The sequence below is a fragment of the Colossoma macropomum genome, unplaced genomic scaffold, assembly GCF_904425465.1.
Source record: "Colossoma macropomum unplaced genomic scaffold, Colossoma_macropomum, whole genome shotgun sequence".
Lineage (NCBI taxonomy): Eukaryota > Metazoa > Chordata > Actinopteri > Characiformes > Serrasalmidae > Colossoma > Colossoma macropomum.
In genome coordinates, this window is record NW_023494807.1 from 10,080,688 (window position 1) to 10,105,734 (window position 25,047).

Here is a 25,047-nt window from a genome sequence, read left to right on the forward strand (position 1 = left end):
AATTTAAATTTTAAGGAGCAGAGGTCATATAGGACAGGGTGTTGGCTAATATAAAATAGGACATGTGGGACAGTTTTTTTATGGTAATGTATGCCCTAAATGATAAAGCAATTTTCATATTTTTATTCACTAAAAATAATAATAATAATAATAATTCTTATTATTATTATTATTATTGTGTTATGCTTTAATGACCTTATTTAGAAAGATTATGTAAGTAAGCATCATATGAAGGTTAAATATACAGCAGTTTATTAAAGAGAGCCCTTTTACCAGAAGGCCCAGAATACCTTAACATATATACCTTACTTGTGAATACCTTATTTGTGAATAAAGTATCGTCCAAACTGATTCTGCCCACTAATAACTTAAGGTTCTACTATATGTCCAAAAAAATTTTGACAACCCTTGACTAGTAAGTGAAGTCAGCTACTTTAGGGTACACCTAGGCATACAGCTTGCATAATCTCCATAAGAAAGCACTGACCAATAGAGACCATTGTGAAAGCAATTTACATATAGTACCTGTCTTAAAAGTATAGCAACAAATCAGCCTGTTTAATTCTAAAGAGTAAAGAGTGGTTGGAAAATGGTCATGTAAAAATGAATTATGACTTTTGTGGTACAAAAAATATAATAAATGTCATAAATAGACTCAGAGAAAACAATAAAATACAAAAACAATACAGATGCAGGATAAGGGCACCATGATTTCAGATGAAACGCTGTGTGTGTCTACAAACCTTTGGACCTGTTGTATAATCTAAAGACAACTTTCTTCATTTAATTGTTGCGGTGAAGCTGAGGGGAGATCACCTCTTCTTCTCGCATGTGTTGTTGTGAGTGAGATCTAGCAGCAGTGTTGCCAGATTGGGCAGAATTCCACCAAATTGGGTTTGGTTGGATTTTGTGGGGGGCGGGAGTGCTTTGGTGGGTGGACAAAATTTGACTGGTATGTCATTATCTGGCATGTTAAAAAAGAGTATATAACATATTTATAGTATTAATGTACTGAATTACTTAATCATACAGGTGAAATTTTAATAGGCCATACTCAGTGTATTACTGATCTGTTGGATGAGCATTCAGGAACAGATTATCTAGTTCACTCTGCATTACTGACTGTACACAGTTCAGCAATAATGGAAATTATAATGGCCAGTGATCTGTTCAACAGAACCTATAGGCTGAAGGTAAACAAGTTTTAAACATGTGCACGAGGAATAGTTAGGTTGGCAATGCTGTTACTATTCATTTGCCTTTCTGACTGTATGGCTTAATGGGTACTATCAGTTACAACACTTACAACAAATTATAATACTGTCAAAACTCTTAAAACTTATTATCTTATATTAACGAGGCAGACAGCATGCAGCCCGAGTTATGGAAAATCAAGTTATTTAATTATTTAATTTAAACTATTCATAGGTTATTTGTCCAGGCATATAGATGAAAACAAGGATACAAAAAACCTAGAAAAACAATAAAAACATTTTTTTCTTTTAAGCAGTGTACAATAAACACATTTGATAAAGACCAACTATTTTCAGAAGGTAAATTATTGTTATGATAATTGCTTTTCAGCCGGATTTTTAACAGCTAACTCATTGCTAATTTTTTGAGATTATGGACACCGTTCCAAATCTGGAATGTTTGGTGTGATCAGGAATGGCGTGCTCGCATTTGGTCCAATGTACAGTTTTTGTACAGTCAATGTTAAATTTTTCCCCCCATTGGAATGAATGGGGAGCGAATGTTTGCATTTATATCACAACCACACAAGGCCATTAGCATAACCCTATTAACTATGTGGGGTACTACTGCCACCCAGCAACACCCTAGTAACCACCCAGGATACCATAACAACTACCTATCAAAACCATAGCACCCACCTGGGATATCATGGCAACCACTGAAGTAGCAGCTCCTTACAAATCAGCTGGGACAACATAGCAAGAAACTAAAAGACCATAGTAACTACCTGGAAACAGCCTAGCAACCATTAGCAAATTGATTAAGATGTGCAATCACTCTGGGTTTTTTTCAGCAAAAGCACTTTTCTGGTTGATGTCATGTTGGTAAATTTCTCTATTAACGCAACACTATTGTTATCCAACAGTGTGTTCTTCTTCCTCTTCTGATTTGTCCTATTTTTCTGCCGCATTGTTGTCCGCTAACACGTCCTGCAGTTTTCAAGATATCAACACTGTTCCAACTCCAGAATGTTCGGCCTGATTTGGCCAGAATGGTGTGCTTGTATACAAATTTTTGATCAGACATATGTACAATTTCGTACAATTAAAGTGTGTGCAAAAGTGTGTGCACCCAGCTTATGATACAAGCCCATTAGCGACACCCTACTGAACATGTAGGGTACCATTAGCACCTGGGATATCGTAGCAACCACCTTGAAACACCCTAGTAACTACCTGGGATACCATAGCAACCACTTATCAACACCCTTGCAAACACCTAAAATGCCATAGTCAATCTGCATTTTCTTCAGGAAATTCACTCTTCTGGTTTCCTATTGTGATTAAAATGACCATTTGGTGTAATTTGGGCGTTTTTCCATGCGTTTTGGTGGGTTTTCAACATTTTCTAGCTGGAAACCGTAGCTAAAAGCAATCTGGCAACCCTGTCTAGCAGTGAGCGTCCGCCATCATTGGAGAGCAGCAGAGCCGAGGCGCTTGTCAACAAGTCCCGAACTCCTGGGATCTTCCACTGTTAAAGAAGGTCAAGTGGAGGCTGATCAGCAGCTCCACGGACTTACTCCTCCACCCCCTTTACCAGGACTAGACTTTCATGTGAGCGCGGAGGGAGAGGAACACCGGGGAGGCAGGCAAACATGTCAAATCTCAGCAAAGGCGGCACCAAAAAGGACACCAAGATGAGGATACGAGCCTTTCCTGTGAGTACCGACCGGCAGCGAGGCGCCGCGTCCGGCAAGGCCTTCACTCGAGCACCGAGGATCCGGTCTTTGACGCTGAAGGCCTGTGTGCTCTCAGCCAGGCTGCGCTAATGTTGTTATGTTGTCACCAATCCAAGAGCCACAGAATTATGAAAGATATAATATCCAAGTAATTGGCTGTTAAGCTTCTTCACAGCCCTTACTCGCCCCATATATAGGTTAACGTGAATCTGTTTAGCCCTCATTTGTTTTTGTCTTCCTATTCGAATTACCCGTTCCACCTTAAATGGTGCGGCAGTTGCGTTCGGCGCCCCGAGGCGCCAGAGTATAACTGCTGCACCATTTAAGGTGGAACGGGCAAAATTCGAATAAGAAGCTAACTTACGACGGCTAGTCTATTAGCTGCTGTTTTCACGAAGGTCATATACAAGTTCCCTACAACCTGTGTGCAAATAAAACGCGAATAATCATTCCTGACTTTTATAAGTCGGACTTGTTTCCAGTAAATGTAGCTGGACAGTTTATCTAGGAGGTTTGGTTAGCTTAGCTAACTAACGTACGCAGTTCGGAGACTTCTAGCCCCGTTAGCTAACTGACAGTTAGCTTTGGGTGTTTCAGTCTCAATTATTACGTATTTACTTTTTTAAGAATAAAAAGCTGCGTAAACTACGTATTTCATTAGCCCTTTGCTGTGTGCTAAGTTAGCAGCTTTGCCAGCAGAAACATATCGTTTGTTAACAGAAGTTCTTGGTAACATGCAGATTAGATTAGTGCTGGGCCGTATTGATAGCACTCAGTATCACGATATTTTCCAAATGTATCACGATATCAGGTTATGTTTAAAGGGGAATTCCACCAAATTTTGCTAAATCTCCGTATATTAAAATGGTTAAGAGGTACACAAAGTCACTCTGAGTGGTTTAATTCTTGAAAAACTTAAATTAAATGGTTGAGATGTAACCAAACTCGTTCCGAGTGTTGTATTTGGTGTGAAACGCTCTGTTCTAGAGAAACTTATCAAGTCAGAATTGTTCACAGTGGTGGTGATAGGAACCAGATGTCCACCTCACTCACAGAAAGCTATTTCATGAGATGGCCAGATATATGATGCCTGATGTCTGAGACGTTATTTTATGATGGCTTTCTGATAAAGTTTTGGCTTAAAATGTGGTGCACCATGCAGGGTGTTGTGAGGCAAAATAGATGTGTGTGTGTGTATGTATATATATATATAGTGTAAATTATATATACACACACACACACATATATGGGTTGTAGAGGTGGTGACCCCTGGTTCCTATCACTGTAAAGAAAGCTGAGCCTCTACAATGAACCATTTCACACCAAACCACTCTGAATGACTCTGTTTACAAAAATCGCTGAAATGCCCAAATTTCATAACGTGTAGATTAGATCGGCGCTGGGCTGTACCGATAACGCTCAGTATCATGATATTTTTCAAATGTATCACAACCATAATATTAAAGATAAATAAAAATAATATAAACGATAATTAAAGAGGAATTCAACCACAATTTCATATTCTTTTTTTACATCTACTACTATTTTGGCAACATCAACATACAAAACAATGTTGACATCTCGACTCCTGGTTCCTGTCACTGCCACTGTAAAGAAATCCAATTTGACAAATTTCTCTGTGTGAACCATTTGACTACAAATCACTCGAAATGACTTTGTTCACATCTCAGCAATTTATATATGCAGAAAGAAGTGTGAAAATCCCCAAAAATGGTGAAGGTCCCTCTTTAAGTGAGCTTTAGCGCAGTCATGGGCTGGGTTAGGGAACCAGCCCTGTGACCAGAAGGTCGCCGGTTCGATCCCCTGAACTGACAGTACGTGACTGAGGTGCCCTTGAGCAAGGCACCTAACCCCCAACTGCTCCCCGGGTGCTGTGGATAGGGCTGCCCATCGCTGTGGGCAAGTGTGCTCACTACCCCCTAGTGTGTATGTGGTGTTTCACTGCACGGATGGGTTAGATTACGGAGGTGAAATTTCCCCGTTGTGGGACTAATAAGGGTCTCCTAATCTAATCTTAATAAAGTTAATGAAGCCATGCTGGTAGCATTGTATGCGTAGTCATGCTTAGTAGTAGTCAACCAGACAGAAACACTTTTTATAGAAAGAAAACTTGCATATCAAAACAATCTGAAGATCTCAGATGACATATGACAAACATTGTTGTGAAATCTTGGAGAGCATTTATAAATTGCACAAAAGAAAATGGGCACAATGTTCATTATCTATTAACTATATTAGTGGCGTCACTGTAACTGAAAAGCAATGTATACTGGAATAGACGCTATGTCACCCAGCGTTATCAGCATTATCAGATATAAAAATGTTATTACTGTCATGAATGCGTTTAGTGCAGAGATTTAAGGCGTGCAGGCTGCATCTAGAACCACATACTGCTATACTACTGTACTACTATTCTGATGAATGCACTTCTGATGGTGCGGTGCTGTTTTTTATGGTAATATGTAGGTTTGGATGCAGCCTCAGTCGTTGCTCATTACGTACTGCAACTTCTGCCTATGTGGCGTTTAACATGCGTCTTTCAGGACAGAAAACTCAACATCATACAGAGAACAAATAAGGATCTAGGAGTGAAAGAATTTGACGGTGTGAACTGTTTCTAGTGATACACTTTGCTTTCTTGGCTCTCAAACTGTGAAACTGACAGGTTTCACAATACTTCACCTGAACCACTTCACCCTATTTTTCCTGAAACTAAGTTCCCGTGAACAGTACTGACATGTAACGTGCCGTAGTTTGCCTTTCAGTCGGCTTTGCCACAGTTTTATGTTAAGTTCTGCTGAACAAATAAGATCTTGGGTCAGAAAATGTGTCCCCTTTGCTTCCTGTGTAACCAGGTCTTCGTACTGGGTGATATTGACTAACATCGCAATCATTTCTGAATATATCTTATCCGATGATATTTAAAGGAGCATTAATAAATTTTGATTAATAAAGTAATTTAATTAATAAAAGTTAATGAGCCGGTTCTTCATTAATGCTGCTACTTTGTGCTGTAAGAACTTAACCCTCTACTGCATGCATTATAAGAGCAAAAAAATAATATTCAGTTCACTTTACATGCATAAAATGATCCTTGATTAATTTTTTTGGACATGATTACTAAATTCAAACATAAAAAAAATAATAATAATAACGTGTACAGGGGTCCTTTTGGAGTATGTTGCCTTTAGGCAACATTGTGTGACAATGGGAAGAAATGATATAGAGTTGTGTTCCCTGAAGTGGTGAGACCTGGCTTGTGACTGGCTAAATCCATTCTACTTGTAGTTGCCTCTAAGCCACAAACATATTTCTGCAAATTCACATAACAAAAAAAATTGATACTGAACTTAGGTTTAAAAGTGCTCACTAAGACAGAGTATGACCATGCTTTTTATTGACTCAGACTCCCTTTATTCGTAACCATATTGTTGTCTTTAAATATGTATAACGTTATTGTAAAGTGAGGAAAATGAGTTTGTTGTCCTGAGGCAACATCATGCAATAGAGGGTTAACAAGCCTTAATAAATTACAGATTTGACGGAGTTTGTTTTGACCTATTTTCTTCTCTTGAAATTGCACCAAAGGAAACCTTACACAGTGTAGGAGACGCTAATCATTCAGAAAACATGTTCACAGAAAGGAAACTTCCTATTTATTTCATTTTTAAAGCTTTTAAACAATTTTTTACGTTTTTCAAAACAGTCTGAAGCCCCCAGTAAATGAAAAACGTTCCAAGAATCCATAGATACCACAACTAAAGTGCACAAAATAAAATAAAGTAAAAACTAAAACTGCTTGGCAGCAGAAACACTCCTGTTTCATAATCACTGCAGTTGCACAAAAGTTTGAACGCCCTCAGTCACGTGACACGTTCGGTTGATTTTTCTAAGTAACACAATCTACAGGGAGAACACTTAAATATGGTATTTTTGCTCATTTGTGAACAATTTCTATTTATTTGCTGAGTGTAACATCAAGATATTAGGATAAAGCACAAAACTATATGCCGTAACTGCACAGACCACTTTTTTCAACTTATGTTGGTTATATTCAGCAAATAAACAGCACTTTTGCATTAAAATGTGCAGAAGTGTGTCTCTGTAGAGGATGTGTTCACTTATTTTCACTAAACTCAACAAATGTCATTTGACCGGGGCACCCAAACTTTTGCGTGCGACCACATACACCGATTATCATCATCATCACTTTTATGTAGCGCCTTTCCCATGCTCAAGGACGCTTTACAATCAATACATAAGGCATAACATTATGACCACCTCCTTGTTTCTGCGCTCATTGTCCATTTTATCAGCACCACTTACTATATAGGTGCACTTTGTAGTTCTACAATTACAGACTGTAGTCCATCTGTTTCTCTGCAAACTTTACGAGAAAATCTCCATTTTTGTCGTTTTTCAGTTTTTGACATAATTTGACATAGTTTGTTGCCCTTTACATTGTGTAATGAAGAATGGACCAACAGAAACGGCCCAAAATGACTTGGAAAAACATCTGGTTCCATTGACTTACATTAAAAGTAAAGTATGTTTTTTCCTTCTCCTGTAAAGTCGAGGTTTTCTTACAACAACAGCAATATGTATATATGTATGTAGCTTATTTCTCTCTCTCTCTCTCTCTCTCTCTCTCTCTCTCTCTCTCTCTCTCTCTTTTTCCCCTCTCTCTCCCCTCTCTTTTCTCTTCTTCTCCCTTTTTCCTCCCTCTCCCTCTTTTTCCCATCTCTCTCTCTCTCTCTCTCTCTCTCTCTCACCCCCTCTCACCCCCTCCTACCTCATTTCTCTCTCCCTCTTTCCCCCTCTCTCTTTTCTCTTCTACTCTCTTTTTCCCTCTCCCTCTTTTTCCCATCTTTCTTTTTCTCTTCTCTCTCCTCTCTCTACACACACTCTTTGCTTTTGTATCTATTATATCTCCTTCTCTCTCTCGTGCATATACTCTGTCTGTCTGTCCGTCTCTCTCTCTCTCTCTCTCTCTCTCTCAGATGACGATGGACGAGAAGTACGTCAACAACATCTGGGACCTCCTCAAGAACGCCATCCAGGAGATCCAGCGGAAGAACAACAGCGGCCTGAGCTTCGAGGAGCTGTACAGGAACGCTTACACCATGGTGCTGCACAAACACGGCGAGAAGCTCTACACGGGCCTGCGGGAGGTTGTCACCGAGCACCTCATCAACAAAGTAAGAGACTGGAGTGCGGAGTTTGAGCTCGGTTAGATGACAAACGATCCTCCATGCGAGTTTTGAAAGTTGCGTTAAGCAGTTCTGCAGGTGCATCGGACCTGCCTCATCAGCGGGAGCAGATATGGTGCTGCCTCATCTGTGAAATGCAGTTTATGGAAGCTCCTTCTTTTGACCCTGTAGGATCTGGAGTTATGATTTGATTTTTCTGTGTAGTGGAAAATGCATTTAGGACACACTGTATGTTCAGAAATTTGTAGATACCCACTCCTTCACCTGCTCCTTCCTGAAATTAAGGGTATTAATAGAGAGTTTGTCCCCTTTTGCTGTAGTAACAGCCTCGACTCTTCTGTAAAGGCTTTACACTAGATGTTGCAACCTTTGCTGTTTTTTAAAAACATTAATTTAATTTTGTTATTTCCCTCAAAACAATAGTTTTGGTTTGTATATGCAGGTTTGTTGATCAATTTGGAAATTGTTAAATCGATAAAGTTATATAGAAGGGCTTGGTGGATGACGACGACTTTGTAGAGCTAGTGAAGCTCACTGAGCCAAAGCTAGAACTGGTCATGGCAATTATGTGTGTTATGAATGATATATATAACTTGAGACTAAAAAGCTTTCAGTAGACTGTCCTTATATCGTCTCTGTCCAATGAAAAACAAGTATCTCCAAAATAACAACTTTACAGGAAAGGGCAGAATCGTTCTTTACTTTCAATGTAAGTTAGTGGAAAGAGTTTTTATTCTAAGCAATCTTGGAGCATTTCTATTGGTCCAATCATCATAAAATGTTCACACAATGTAACTGACAGCTGTTGAGCTAAAATGATACAGAAAAGTAAAAATCGCAAAAAATGGAGGTACATGTTTTTCTTTGGACAGTGACGATATGTTCCAGTTCGTTTTTGCTCACATAATCATGAACACTTTATAGTTCTGAGCCCCTTGGTTTAAACAGAACTAGGTTTTCTGTGTGGTATGTTTAAAGCTGTATACTTCATATACACACTGATGCACATACATTCCATACAAAGAAGACTTTTTCATAGCTATACACAATAACATCAGAATTATTTTGATTTCGGCAGATATTTGCTAAAGAATAATATCAGAATGGCACAGAAGTTTAAATTTGGCCAATATTTTAAACTTATAGTTGATGATGTATTTATTTTATGCCAGAAGAGCAGGATGTTAAGGTGACGCTGGGATGCTGAGCTAAAATATCTGATTGTTTTAACTTTCCTCAGGGTTAAATATTTAGACATACATCTTATATATGGTGATTCAAAAAGATTCATCCGATTTCAAAATGATTTATTTCACTTGTAAATCATTACAGATCAATGCAGTGAACTGTAAATGGTTTCATTGAGCATAAAGTTTATGTAATTGTGCAAGTGCTCAATATGAACCTCCTCCAGCTGTACGGACAACATCAACACCATAGTCAAATTCATCCCATACTCGATTGAGCATGTTGGGTGTTGCTGCACTCGCGGCTCTTTCAGTGCGATTTCGGAGATCACTCAGTGATGTGGAACCAACAACGAACACTCTGAGCTGTTGGAGGTTCACTGCTCACGAAAATCATGCTGCACAGTTATGACGGATTCACTCTTATTGAAGTGGAGAACACAGAACGCTTTCTGCTCAGGGGTCTCATCTCCTCACAGACTGAAGGGAGCCATCTTACGGTGACTGTCAGAAACTCTATGACCCCTTCTTTGAATTGGATTGTGATTGGCTCCTAGACGCCTCATGGTTTTGAAAATATAGTGCTTTGAAATCGGACGAATCTTTTTGAATCACCCTGTATTTTTCTTAGTTATATTCTCAGGTGAATTTAGTTCAAGTTTCTACTATTTAATGTGTCAGAATTCAGCTGTGTGTGGATTTCAGGTATTTTACCACAGTTTTGAATGTGGCTCAGCCAATCAGATTTCAGACCCAGAACTATCTGTTTTATAATTCAGATTTCGATTGGTTGCATCCTTGATTTTAGGCTTGCAGGCTAACAGGTATCAGTTAGAGGAATTGGCCAAAATTACTGTCCCAATCAGACACTGGTTGGATGGTCAGTTCTGGATCACTCCAACTCAACCCCAACGGTACTGGATGAAGCTCCATCACTCCAGAGAACACAGTTCCACTGCATTACAGCCCAATGCTGGGGGGCTTTATACCCCTCTAGACCACGCTTGGCATTGTGACATGGTGACTTGAGGTTCATGTGCAGCTGCTCCAGAGCACCTGATTCTATCAGTCAGTCCTTTTCTATGGAGATTATACAAGCTGTGTCAGCAGTGAGTGACCTTAAAGTTGCTGAATTCACTGGGCAGTCTGGATTCTTTTGTACATACATTGCATGGCATAGGTTTTTTTGATGTACATATCCTTTATCTTTTGAAGGTGCGGGATGATGTACTAAACTCCCTGAACAACAACTTCCTTCAAACCTTGAACCAAGCCTGGAACGACCACCAGACAGCTATGGTGATGATCCGAGATATCTTGATGTACATGGTGAGGTCCTCTCAGTAGCTGCCCTGTGGTCTTTTGTTTTGATTAAAAGGAACAATGAGGATCACACCTCTCTCTTTCTCTCTCTCTCTTGCTCTCTCCCCACAGGACCGAGTGTATGTGCAGCAGAACAACGTGGAAAACGTCTATAATTTAGGTCTCATCATTTTCCGGGACCAGGTGGTCCGTTACGGCTGCATTCGGGACCACCTGAGACAAACGCTGCTAGATATGATCGCCAGGGAGAGAAAGGGAGAGGTGGTGGACAGGTGAGATCCAATGCTGAAAAAGATCCTGAAATTACCTTTCAGAAATATCGGATACGGTTCACTTGAGTTTGCAGTAGATTACATTTTGTGTTGTTTGCATTATTTTGAGAAATAGTTCAAATTTACAGAGTTTACTTTAAATTTAGTGAATCACCAAAGACATTTTTGGTATCTAAAACATCCAGTTGGCACCAGGGAAAGTTAATACCCAAGTCATTGCTCCTTTCCCATAAACCAGGGGTGTCAAACTCAACCACTAAAAGAGCCATATTAAAATATCCCAGCAAATCTGTGGGCAAGTTGTGTTTTTATTTCGTTTTTACTCAACAGTTTGCCATGACCCCAACTGGCCACTGTTTATTCAAAATAGGCCAAAACTGCATCAGCACAAATAAGCATTAAATACTTATTCAAAAATAATTCTAAATAAAAATAAAATGTTTTAGGTAGTATTTTTAAAACTACCTGTTTGCTTGAACTAGATGCCTGCCATCTTTTCTTTTTGTGTAAGCGCTGGCTCATAGAGTGTTGTTGGGGAAGGGGGTCAGAACGCACACTATGTTGCAGTGCATGCTGGGGAATGTAGTGCATTTCAGGGTGAAACAGGCTAATAAGAATAGAAAATTAAAATAACTTCACGGACTGAATAGGACTGTGTCACGGGCCTGACTTGGCCCGTGGGCCCTGTGTTTGACACGTGTTGTGATCATATTCTTTGAAGAAGCACCACAGCATATTAAAGATACCCTGTAAGCAGCTAAGTTTGAAGTGAATGTTTTTCCTTTATCAGGGGGGCCATACGTAATGCCTGCCAGATGTTAATGATCTTAGGCCTCGAAGGCCGGTCAGTTTATGAAGAGGACTTTGAGGCTCCATTCTTAGAAATGTCTGCAGAGTTCTTCCAGGTTTGTAGAGACTTATCGAACAGTGTCACATATAATTCGGTCTCCTGGATAATTATTTGATCATAGAGTTTCTGAATGTTCTCCGGGTAGTTTTTCAGTCTTTGTCTTTTCTGCGTCGTCAGATGGAGAGTCAGAAGTTTCTGGCGGAGAACAGCGCGAGCGTGTACATAAAGAAAGTCGAGGCGCGGATAAACGAAGAGATTGAGCGGGTGATGCACTGCCTGGATAAGTCGACGGAGGAGCCCATTGTAAAGGTGGTGGAACGGGAACTCATCTCCAAGCACATGAAGACCATCGTTGAAATGGAGAACTCGGGCCTCGTCCACATGCTCAAGAATGGAAAGACGGAAGGTACGGTCAAGACATGGCTTTCAGTGGGTTTTTTTTTATTTTATGGTTTCGTTGTTTGACTCTTGAGTCAGAAACGTGGTTTCTTTAAATTATGTAAAAGGAATTGCACATTTCTTCTTACTCCAACTGCATTCAGTCAGAGCAGAACGCTTAGGTGATGCTGGGTTACTGAATTAAATATCTGATCGTTCTTACTGCATTTGTAACCCTCCAGAAGTAAATGTTATATTTCTTTGTATTGCTGATTACAATCCAGGTGGATTTAGTTCCAGTTTCTACTTTTTACTGTCTCAGAGTTCAGTTGATGCTTGCAGATATGAAGTACTTTACCACGGTTATAAATGTGGTTCAGCCAGATTTTAAAACCAGTACTATCTGTTCATAATTGAGATTTTGGTGTGTGATGTAGCTAACAAATAACGGACGCTCATAACCAGTAGCAGCGCCAGGACTTCAGTTTTGGATGCGCACTACGGATTCACCAGTGGGCTGAATCTCACTTCCCTTGATGGGGGGAGTTAAGCACAAAACACAAAGGATAATAAGTGAGGCATTTGCTAAGTGTCATTTAAACACTGCAGTAGGGAAGAAACTGCAGAAGTAGACCCCCCCATTTACTAGTCGATCACAGCACTGTGCTTACCACAGCTAAACTAAAGCACCGACACTGGTTTTGATGATAATGATTTACGTCTGAGGGAGTGAATTCAAGCAGCTGCAGCTACAGTAGTGCCACACAGCACAGTACAGGTTTTATTCTGACTGAGTGCTGCTCTACTGACACAAGTGTAGATGATGAAAACTAATGTCTGAGAGAGTAAAATTGGCTGGTGTTGAACCAAACGTGTCACACAGTACAGTCTCGGTTCCAGCTAACTGAAGCTAAAATGACCCCCCCTTCAGAGGACATCAGAGGTCGCAGAGTCGAGTGACTGGCTTTAGAAAGCCCAAATCAAGTATGTTCTGTGGTTAGTGGAGCTTTTGAGCCGCTATGATGCTGAGTTTTGCAGACTTTTTCCCTGTCTCAGATTTTTGATGTCTTTCTATTAGCAGCACTTATTAGTGAGCTCCCACACCGCCAATCAGTGACACTTCTAAAATATAAATGAGTGGAATGTGTTGTAAGTATTTGGCCATTCAGATGTGAAGACAGTTTGACCTTATATTTTTAAAATGCTGTGACCGTGTTTAAAATTTTCAAGCATGTTTATTTTACAACTCAAAATATTAACAAGTCTTATAGTGCGAGATGGTCAGAAGGAAGAACATGCTGTAGTTTACCAGAAGCAAACAAAAGAGGTTGTTTTGGGTTTATTAGAGTTCTAATCATATAGGAATATTTGCAAACATTCAACCATTTTCATCAGCTACTTAGCATTTATTAGCATTATGCAAGTATTGGTATTGCGGGGTGTGTTTCACTTCATGTAAATACAAACATACTTTACTATTCAAAATGTTAACGAGTCTTAGTGTGAGAAGGTCAGAAGAAAGTGTTAACCGGTCAGAAGGAATGCTAACATTGCGCTTTGAGTGCCCCATCATGGACAGCTGCACACATGCATTTGTTGAGCTGAAGAACACATAATCCGCTCCGCATGCACGTGTGTCACACAGGCATATGGATGCGACAAATTACACTCAGTTTTGGTTGATTCTATGGGTAACTAACCGAAATTGTGAGTGTAATCTGAGTTACAAGGGGTAGTGGTTGAAATCTTGCCCTACGAAATGGGACCCTCAAAAAAAAACAAAAAAAAAAAACATTGCTTCATTATCAGCTACTAGCACTGCTCTGTAGGTGACCCAGCCCGTCTTCAGTGACAGCAGAGGAGGGTAAAGTTCAGCTCCTCACTGCTGGGCTTTAGTTACATTTAGGGCATCTTATGCCTTTAAAGAGGGGGCAATTATTTATTATCGCCCACTGCTAGTTCTTCAGTGATATGAAGCTGAAGTCAGATATTCACCAGTTTCTTGTTTTTTCCCGTTCCACCTTAAATGGTGCAGCAGTTACATTCTGGCGCTTCAGGCATCAACAGTGCTGGACTATTTAAAATGGAACGGGAAAGTTAGCTGCCGAGATACGAGCGTGCTATTAGCGTTTTTTTCTTGTTGACAAGAAAAAGAACATAACACATTGAAACAACATTAAACTAAGATAATACAGTGGTTATCGTAATTTTTAACAGAGAAGATTCTCACATTTGTGGGTTTCTTTGGTCTCTTGTTCAGCCATCTTGCCAGTTTTTCTTTTTATCTCATAACACTCTGTTTGGAGTCTCTGAAAAACCTCCGTTTGGAGGGCCGTGTAGAACACCTCTCCTCCGTTTGGAGGGCCGTGTAGAACACCTCTCCTCCGTTTGGAGGGCCGTGTAGAACACCTCTCCTCCGTTTGGAGGGCCGTGTAGAACACTTCAAACAGAGGGCCAAGCACTAAGTGGTAGGGGCAAGGGGTGAAATGGAATTAGGCCGAAGAGAAGTGGGATTCTGCCTGAAGGCCAGAATTCGGCACAACACTAGCAAAGACAACATCAGAAGAGACACGACCATGTTGATTTACTCCATAGGACAGGAATGACGGAGAGGGTTACAGCCTACGTCGCAGTGTTTCATAAATAACATTGGCAAGGTTGAACACTCTGCTGTCAGATTTTTGTTGTTTTCCCATTAGCTGTGAGACAGATCAATACAGCTAACATGGTGCCATAAAGCATTATGCAATTTTTTTTGAGGTCTTGTGCCTGCTCCTCCAAAGCTACATAGGACTATAACAGGCTAGGAGTGGAAGTTCTCCCTATTGTAAGTCAGTATATCATCATAAATGATTTTGAATTTATTTTAAGGTAAACTTGTTACATAGTGTTGCTTTAAGGAGCAATAACAGTAAATAAACAATTTTGTTGTGGTATTGTGATGCTGACCGTTTATGTTTTGTTTTGTTTTTCTGCAGACCTGGCGTGTATGTATAAGCTGTTCAGCAGGGTGCCAAATGGTCTGAAGACAATGTGTGAGTGCATGAGCTCCTACCTGCGGGAGCAGGGCAAGGCTCTGGTGTCTGAGGAGGGAGAGGGCAAGAATCCAGTGGACTACATCCAGGTATAAGCAACCAGGCCGAAGGACTTACTATAGAAAGCTTAGTCTTAGGGAATTATCTCCAATTTTGAATGTTCTCCTGAGTTTAACTCGTGCATTTTGAGCTGTGCGGTCCAGTTTCTTAAAGATCTCTCTTTTTCTCTCTCTCAAACAGGGCTTGCTGGACCTAAAGTCTCGCTTCGACCGCTTCCTGCAGGAGTCCTTCAATAACGACCGCCTGTTCAAGCAGACCATAGCTGGTGACTTTGAATACTTCCTCAACCTGAACCCCCGCTCGCCCGAGTACCTCTCACTCTTCATTGACGACAAGCTGAAGAAGGGCGTGAAAGGAGTGAGTCAGCTCTTTCCTCTGAACCCGGCCAGCGCCCATGCGTTATATATCTTTATCGATGTGAAATAAAAAGTCTAAACTAGACTAAACTACTTCCTTGTGGTTGTGTAAAGATGACCAAGCTAATGTTCTTTTATTTCACCACTGACTCACTGAGCTTCTAGAGACCCATACTTTCATACAGTTCACTAACCTTGTAATGCTCACTGTCCACACAGTGTGAACTGGTTTATCAGCTCCACTTACTATATAGGTGCACGTTGTAGTTCTACAATTACAGACTGTAGTCCATCTGTTTCTCTGCATACTTTGTTAGCCCCCTTTTACCCTGTTCTTCAGTGGTCAGGACCCCCATGGACCCTCACAGAGCAGGGACTATTTGGGTGGTGGATCATTCTCAGCACTGCAGTAACACTGACGTGGTGGTGGTGTGTTAGTGTGTGTTGTGCTGGTCTGAGTGGATCAGACACAGCAATTCTGCTGGAGTTTTTAAACACCATGTCCACTCACTGTCCACTCTATTAGACACTCCTACCTTGTCGGTCCACCCTGTAGATGTAAAGTCAGCTCATCTGCTGCTGCACAGTTTGTGTTGGTCATCCTCTAGTCCTTCATCAGTGGTCACAGGACGCTGCCCACAGGACGCTGTTGGCTGGATATTTTTGGCTGGTGAACTATTCTCAGTCCAGCAGTGACAATGAGGTGTTTTAAAAACTCCAGCAGCACTGCTGTGTCTGATCCACTCAGACCAGCACAACACAGTGGAGCTGATAAAATGGACAATGAGCGTAGAAACAAGGTTTTGTTATGCCTGATCAGTGTATATATATTTCTGTTATATATAATTTTGAGAATGGTAGAATAATGGTACATCTGAAAAAGTATGTTAAATTTAGGAACTATCTTGCCAACCAGCTGTTATCCCTTCGCATGGAAAGATGCTAAATATTAGAAATAGGCATCACATACAGTTCCCGTATCTGTGCATCTCTAGTTATGAACCACTATTATACTGCATAGGCAAGTAGAGTGGCTTTAGGTTTATATGAATTTACTGCAGAAAAGGTATCAGCGGTGTTCTCAAACCTTTTGTCTTTTTCTCTCCCATAGTTGACAGAGCAAGAAGTGGAGTCCATCCTGGATAAAGCCATGGTGCTGTTCAGGTTCATGCAGGAGAAGGATGTGTTTGAGCGCTATTACAAACAGCACCTGGCCAGAAGGCTTCTCACCAACAAGAGCGTCTCTGACGACTCTGAGAAGAACATGATCTCAAAGCTGAAGGCAAGTTCTGACCATTCACATCTACTGTTGTGCTGAACTGTGTGGAGGGAAAGTACAGAACTACATCATATGCTGGGTCAAAACATTTTTAATCTCTAATCATTTCACCAACATTTTTGATGAAAGATTGAAAATTACATAAAGCTGGAACGTTGGTGAACTATATAAACACAGTAGCTACAAATACAGTGTAGTATCAACATATTTTGCCACATAACTAAAAATTAAGGTACAGTTGAGCTACAAAAAACATGGTTTAGTGCCGACACCGCTTCCTGGAATACGTGATATTTGTCATTTGAGCGACAGACGTCAGAGTCAGAGTCCGCACTTCATTTAATTAATTTACAGTCAAACAGCCATTAAGTACAAATTTGTCAGAGAGATGTTTCTTGGGAGATTAGATATAAGTTAATCCGCTTGAGAAAGGAAGGAGACAGTCGAAGGATAATAAGTAGGAAAAATAGCAGCTTCCAAAAATGGTCCTCCTAACAACCACCTGGAAGACCTGGTAAACACCAAAACTGCCCCCACCAGATAAACAGCACTTAAAGCTTTCATCTTTGAGAGACAGGTGAAAATCAAGCTGCTTCAGATCTGAAAACATCCACAGGTGTTTCTGTCCATCCTTCCACTGTGAGAAGACGACTCAGCGCTATGGTCTGAAAGGATGTGTAGCTGTCAAGAAGAACCTCGCTGAGAAAAGGAGACGGACACACCAAACAAAGAAGCTGAACAATGGACTGACCACCCCAGAGTCCAGACCTCAGCACCACTAAATGTGTTTGATTACTTCAGAAAATGATCAACCAGCTTCTAAGACTGAACTTTGGAGGTGTGGAAAAGTATCTTTGCCGGTTCTTAGGAAGAACAAAAGCTGTAATAAAGGCAAAGGGGAGTGGACACACTAAATACTCGGAAATTTGATATTATATTTAATGTAGGCTTTTCTGTGATCATCTGTTAATTATGTTTTCTGTTGTTTCTTGTGATGCTGAAAAATGAAGAACTTGGACTTAATTGCTTTTCTGATTGTAAATTAAATAAGAAAAAAGGTATTTCTGCACTGTAAATCTGACTAGATATCTCTCTGGCTGTGTGCTGTTTTGCAGACGGAGTGCGGCTGTCAGTTCACGTCCAAACTGGAAGGCATGTTCAGGGACATGAGTATCTCAAACACAACCATGGATGAGTTCCGGCAGCATCTACAGTCAACGGGGGTAAGAAAAAGAGCACTTTCTCACTGCTTAGCTCACCCAAGTAATGATGTACAACAGAAGAGGCACTGCAACGAAATCCCAGCCTGATAGAAGATATTAATTTTTATTTTATTGGAATTCTGCAGAAAGATTGCCGAATAGTGATGTCATTTTTTTCTTTCTAGGTCTCCTTGGGTGGTGTTGACCTCACCGTCAGGGTGCTGACGACAGGTTACTGGCCCACTCAGTCCGCCACGCCCAAGTGTAACATCCCTCCATCACCACGACACGCATTCGAGGTGTTTAGAAGGTATATACACCAGTGTTGTAACTGGAAAGGAAATTGTTCCTGTCTTATTTATTTCCAAAAATAGCATTATCATTTTTACTCAAAGTGAAACACTAGAGACTGTGGAGAGTGCGATTCTGTATGAGGTACATTGATTCTCTCTGGGTTTCTTCAGGTTTTATTTGGCCAAGCACAGCGGCCGGCAGCTCACACTGCAGCACCACATGGGCTCTGCAGACCTCAATGCCACCTTCTATGGGCCAATCAAAAAGGTATTAGTGACTGATAGAACTGGGTGATTCTACAAATGTAAAGAGCTTAATATTTTCTTGTTAAAAATAACATACACATAAGATCTACTGCAACTTAGACCTACTTTCTATGTTATTTTTAGCGTATGTGCTTTTTTATTGTTAACTAGTTTAATGAAAAATAGTAAGTACATTGTAAATAAGGCTTAACATCACTTTGAAAACTGTCCCCAAACGTTTATAGGGTTACTGGACACTCATGTTCATGAGCTCCTGTTGGATATTTGCGTTATAATAGCACCAAAAGCCATGTCTGCAGTTTTTTTCTGATTTTTCTATCTTTTTTTGTGATTTTTCTATCTTTTAGGAGTAAATAAAACATATTACCATCTAGGCCCAATCCCATTTCACCCCTTGACCCTACCACTTAGCCATTAGCCCTCTGTTTTGCGAAGTTCATGTCTAGGAGTAGAGTGTCCCGACTGTTGTTGAGATAGAGGGGTAGGGTGAAGGGTTAGGGCTACATGACCCTCCAAAGGTTTATAGAGACACAGTCCAAACAGAGAGTTATGTGAAAAAAAGAAAAAACAGTAAGATGGCTGCGCAAGAGACCAAAGAAACCCACAAATGTGAGAATTTTCTTCTGTAAAAAATTATAATAACAATTGTTTGGTCTTGGTTTAATGTCATTTCAGTGTATTATGGTCCTTTTCTTCATAACAAGCATAAAAAATTGCTAGTAGTGCTGATGTCTCGGTAGCTAGCTAAATTTTCTGTTCCACCTTAATTATTACATTCATTTACATTCTGGCACCTCAGGCATCAAACCTGCTGCACCATTTAAGGTGGAATGGGAAATTCGAACAAGAAGCTGGTGAATATCTGACTTCAGCTTCATATCACTGAAGAATTAGGGGTGGGCTCCAAGGTTGCAATTGAAAACAAAGGATAGGGGTAAAAATAAGAAATGGGATTGGGTCTTAGACAAAAATAAATAAATAATAAAAATAATTTTACATAACAGTGGAGCTTTACAATTCAGAATTTAACTGTTTCTAATTAAAGCATGACAGTAAAACAAAGACATATTTGACTTTATTACAGTCTGTAGTCATTTGTTAATTTTAAAGTAAATTTTCTTTTTAACTTAAAGCTTATTTGTCCTTTTTTATTTTGTTTGTTATTTGTTGTGACTTATTGACTTTTTGGACAGAAATGTGTGTGTTTTTGCTCTCAGGCTTAGAACAGCTGAACAGTTGACCTAAAATCTCTTACTGGTATTAAATTCTTTTTGAACGTTGTTAGTTGATATATATCTACAGAAATACTGAACTCAGTTTGTTTGTTTGCATATTATTTCTTGAGGTTTTTTATGTTGATAATCCAGGAAATATTTTTTCCTTTGAAACATTTTGCATTTGGTGCATCTCATGTTTGTCTTTTCTATGTTAAATCTGTAGCCCTGATGTTGTTCTCTGTTAACCTCTCATCTTCCTCTTCCTCACCAGGAGGATGGCTCTGACATGGGTGTGGGTGGCGCCCAGGTGACCGGCTCCAACACCAGAAAGCACATTCTGCAGGTGTCCACTTTCCAGATGACCATCTTGATGCTCTTCAACAACAGAGAGAAGTCAACCTTTGAGGTATTTATTAATGTGATTCAGATGTAACGTCAGGAGACAGTTTCCCCAAAAGTAAAGCAGCTCCTCACTCATACGCTTTCTTTCTGTCTCTGCAGGAGATCCAGCAGGAGACGGACATCCCGGAGCGAGAGCTGGTGCGGGCGCTGCAGTCTCTTGCGTGTGGGAAGCCCACCCAACGAGTGCTCACTAAGGAGCCCAAGTCTAAGGAGATAGAGAACGGCCACGTATTCACTGTCAACGACCAGTTCACTTCCAAACTGCATAGAGTAAAGATTCAGACAGGTAAAGATAGACAGATTATATCCTTGTATTCAATCCTTAGAACATGGTTTGCTATAGAAAATAAAGTCAAGGCGTATCATAATTTTAAAAACTTGTGTAGGCATTTTATTTGGCCTGCCAGAAAGCTGCCATAACCCCACCCCCCTCATCCAGTTATAGAACAAACGTATTTTAGTGCTTGATGTAACTTATTAAATTCATATTTTCCATTTCCATTTTTATTTTTGAAATATTTCGTTAACAAAATGTAGTGGAATGTTATCAAACTCTGAAACCTACAGTAGTTACTGAATAATATTTTAATTTCTATTTTGCTTTCTCTTTTTGGCCCTCGGGCCACCACAGACATTGCATTTAAATGCAGTTATTATTGTAAATTATTCAGTAACTACTGTGAAACTAATGCAAGAACTTGCAGCTTTTAGTCTATTAATATTTTTGTGCTGTATGATTCAAACCTGCCCTTGTCTGTCTTTGCTGAGCATGTAAGTCTGAAGTAAAAGCTGACAATATCAGGTCAGAGTAACAAGTTTTGTCCTTAATATTGTGACCTGGTTGGGTTATGGCAGAAAAAACAGTCCCCATATAGATATGCCACAGATACGTGGTGAAGGGTAGTAGAACTTTGAAATATGTTTTAAAGCTTAGCTCAATGCAGTGGAACAGCAAACATATCTTTAAAGCTCATCCAGGTGGGCGATTTTTATGATATTTCATCACTAGTGTGATAAACTACGTCACAACATGCTGTTCTGAGCATATTGTGGATAACACTAGTTCTTAAAAGGCACCAACTGGCTGCATGTTTTATTACAAAGAGATATATATAATCAGTTGTGTTTGAATTTAGTTTTTAGAAATTATTTTGTCACTTGTGCCTTTAATGTCTTTTCCAGCTTATCAAAACATTTTAATGGTTATTATTGTAATGTATATTGTGTGATGGCATATCGAAGATATGTGTAAATATATGTAGATGTATGTACCTTTTGTACCTTTTCTACTTCTGCATACTCTTCCAAAGCAGTATTTGTGATGCAGTATTTATAATGTAGCCCCAAGCTAAGGATTTTTTATCCATTATTATCTCGAATGCTTGGTTTTTGAATTTCAATGTGACAAACCTTTCCATACACATCTCACTCCATGCTTTTCTCATGGTTCCACAGTTGCTGCTAAGCAGGGTGAATCGGACCCCGAGAGGAAGGAGACACGGCAGAAAGTGGACGACGACAGGAAGCATGAGATCGAAGCGGCAATCGTCCGCATCATGAAGTCCAGGAAGAAGATGCAGCACAATGTGCTAGTAGCAGAGGTTAATAAGTGCTTTACAGTACACAAATTTGGGAACTTGCAAGTTGAAAATCTAATTTACACTGTTTTCTCCTTATCCTGGACGTAATCGATCGGCTAAGACATGTTGAGCGTCTGAAGTTTGCTTGTTTAGCGTTACTATTAGAGTCTGTGTTACCTGAAATGACTGCGGTGAGGTAGACTTTAAAACAGGGGTGTCAAACTCAACCAGTAAAAGGGCCATATTAAAAAATCTCAACAAATCTGTGGGCCAGAAAAAAAAAAATCTTTATTTTATTTTTAATTAATGTTGTGCTGTGACCCGAACTGATCACTGTTTATTCAAAATATGCAAAAACTCCAGCAGTAAAATACAAACACTTGTAGGAGACCTTAAAATATTACATGGACACTTAAAATATCTAAAATTTAAATGTCCCCAGGTGCTCAGTCTTTTAAACCTACCTATTTGCTTGAACTAGACACCCGGCATCCTCTCTTTGCTGCAAGTTTATTATAACTTGGGCTCAATTTCTGAGCTGCTGAGCTGACATTTGGTGTTTATGTTGATTAAACTGCAGCTGAAATGCATTTGGTGATATGACTGGTGTGGAATTGTGTAGAACTGAGGTGTAACCATCCCATAGACTGTTGTTGGGGTCGGAGAGTCAGAGCACACATTACATTGCAGTGCATGCTGGGGACTGTAGTGCAGCGCATTGTGAAACAGGCTAATATTAATAGAAAATCAAACTACTTTTGTGGGCCGGATAGGATTGTGTGGTGGGCCTGATCTTGTATTTGACACATGGGCTTTAGAAGCTCCAATACAAAACTACAGAAGCAAACTTTAGACACCAGACATGCCACGTTTGGGATAAAAGTGTCAATTTTATTGTTCCTAATAATAATAATAATAATAATAAATCTAACTAATAAACACTCTTTGGGGCGAAAAAATAAAAAGCTTTTAATATTTGGTGTAGCTCATTATAAGCAATAATAACATTGCCCTGAGGGGATGTTTGAAATTAAAACCAGTGAACTTCACCAAACAACAGAAACATTTCTCGTGCCTTGCCCCTCCCAGCTTAGTAGCTGCGGTGATTTGAGGGAGCTATCGGGTTGAACCGGACACAATCAAATTTAGTGTGTCCCAATTTAGGAGCTGGATCCTTTGAAGGACGCTGCCTACAAAGGCTGCTTAGACCCGTGAAAGCTGAACTGAAATGAGATGGTCTGCCCTACGGCGGATTTCCTGTTTGCGTCACAGCATAGCTGTTTCTGTCCTTACCGCTGTATCACAGAACACCACTCCTGTGAAGTTCTTTTGAAGTTCTTTAAAGATGGAGCCAGAAACTCTGATTTTAGTTTTTATTTTTTCGTTTATTAGAGCTGGAGATGCTTCACCGTCGGCTACTGATGGGATTGTTATTTTTATTTATTTTTATTTTTTTTATGTTTGTATCGTTAGCCATTCCACTCAGTTTCAACCCAATGCTTCCATTTAAAAGTGTCTCTTCAGCCGCCGTTCGCTTCTCTGTTGATGCCGCCATGTTGTCGAATCCTCGCCGGCACGCAATGAACCTCGGGATATGTTGGCTGGCAAAGGACCCACCCAATGGATCCTTCATTCCCATGGAAAAGAAGACCCCGTTTCTCGGCCACGTATGAAGGAGCCTTCGAAATGGGACAGCCTAGTCGCGCCAATGTGACGCACTTGGCCTTCAAATGCAGCCTCTGAAGGACGCAGCCCCTGAATTGGGACACACTGATTGGCTGTAAATTAGATTGGAAGAAAATATCTATATGTTTGAAAGACATCCTTTGAGCAGCTCTTCGGAAGCATGGGCTCATTAACGTTATTAATGCAAATTATTAATGCAAAATATCCTATACTGTGATATATTTGGAAAACGTCATCAAATTTAAATTGAATCTAGTAAACAAACTCCATTTGGTAGCCAGATGTGACTGCATGTAATGTTGTACTGGTTGTGCTGCGTCAGACTGAAACGTTTTCTCTCTTTTCTTTTCTTTCTCTGCAGGTCACTCAGCAGTTGCGGGCACGGTTCCTCCCAAGTCCAGTGGTCATTAAAAAGCGCATTGAAGGACTTATTGAGAGGGAATACTTGGCGAGAACGCCAGAAGATCGCAAAGTGTACACTTACGTAGCATAAACGTGGCGTGAATTTCAAACGAAAACCTGGTGTGGTGTGAAAGGGAGTGAGAGAGAGAGAGTGAGTGAGTGAGAGAGAGAGAGAGAGAGCATTATTTTTGGGACTTGGTCATGCGCATGAAGTGGGAGGTTGTCTTTTTTTGGGTGTTTTTTTTTTCTTTTTGTTTTGTTTTTTCCATCGTTACTGGGGAAAACTGAGAAGTTAACCTTTAACCTTCCGTGTGGACTCGTTTTAAATAGCTCTTAGCGATTCACACAAAAGCCTTCCAAAGCCCCCCCCGTAGAGCTGGATGAGATTCGGCTCTGGGCTGGTAGACGAGGTGTCCGTCTCTGTGAGAGAACTGTGATAGAGTCGCGCGGAAGCCTATAAACCTAACCTAGAAATCCAACAAAAGTGCCCAAATAAAACAAGAGTGATGATGCGTTCCAGCGTGGGACGGATCCTGAAGACCATTCAGCTCACAGTGAAATACGCGCACCTTCCCAGATTTAGTTTTGTTTTTTTTGTTTTTTTTGTTTAAAGCTTTTTTTTCCCTCTCAATGTCAGTGTAAACGTGTTTGTAGTCTGTGGCACCATGTCGGTTGTACAGGTCGTTTAACACTATCGGCTGCCTGCAGAGGGTTTTAAAACGGAGGTTGGTGTTGTTGGGTAAGAGCCATAGTCGCTTTTGGGGGATGCCTTTTTGAAGAGGGGTGGAATAACTTTTTCAAGGTTTATTAAAGAAGTGGGTTGGCCGTCTCTTATTTTTTCTTTTGAGATTTGGCATGGCCAAATGTAAAATTTAAATATTAGCTTTTTTGTAGGGAGTCCTTCCAATGCAGTTCTTTAAGAGGGTTTTTTTTTTCCTTTTTTTTCTTCTAGCAAAAGAAGGAACTTCTGGAGCACCATGTCTCAATGTGTAAAAATTGTAAAATAATTGTTATTGTACTCACTGAAGTGGACTGTACAGGGCCTTGTTTTCATCATTATTAAATGTAGAAAAAGGAGGAAAAAAATAAATGGAT

The 25,047-nt window shown here is 40.1% G+C and overlaps 1 protein-coding gene across 1 annotated transcript; it reads left to right on the forward strand.

Annotated features, from left to right (window-relative positions):
- Positions 1–2,848: 2,848 nt before the first annotated feature.
- On the forward strand, positions 2,849–24,294 carry cul3b (cullin 3b). Its single transcript, XM_036556153.1, has 16 exons — positions 2,849–2,911; positions 7,954–8,151; positions 10,566–10,679; positions 10,785–10,945; positions 11,736–11,850; positions 11,973–12,201; positions 15,152–15,297; positions 15,449–15,625; positions 16,736–16,906; positions 18,019–18,126; positions 18,291–18,415; positions 18,570–18,666; positions 20,154–20,288; positions 20,384–20,570; positions 21,740–21,885; positions 23,912–24,294. Exons 1-16 carry the CDS (start codon positions 2,849–2,851, stop codon positions 24,041–24,043), a joined length of 2,304 nt encoding a protein of 767 aa, XP_036412046.1. The 3' UTR covers positions 24,044–24,294.
- Positions 24,295–25,047: the final 753 nt, after the last annotated feature.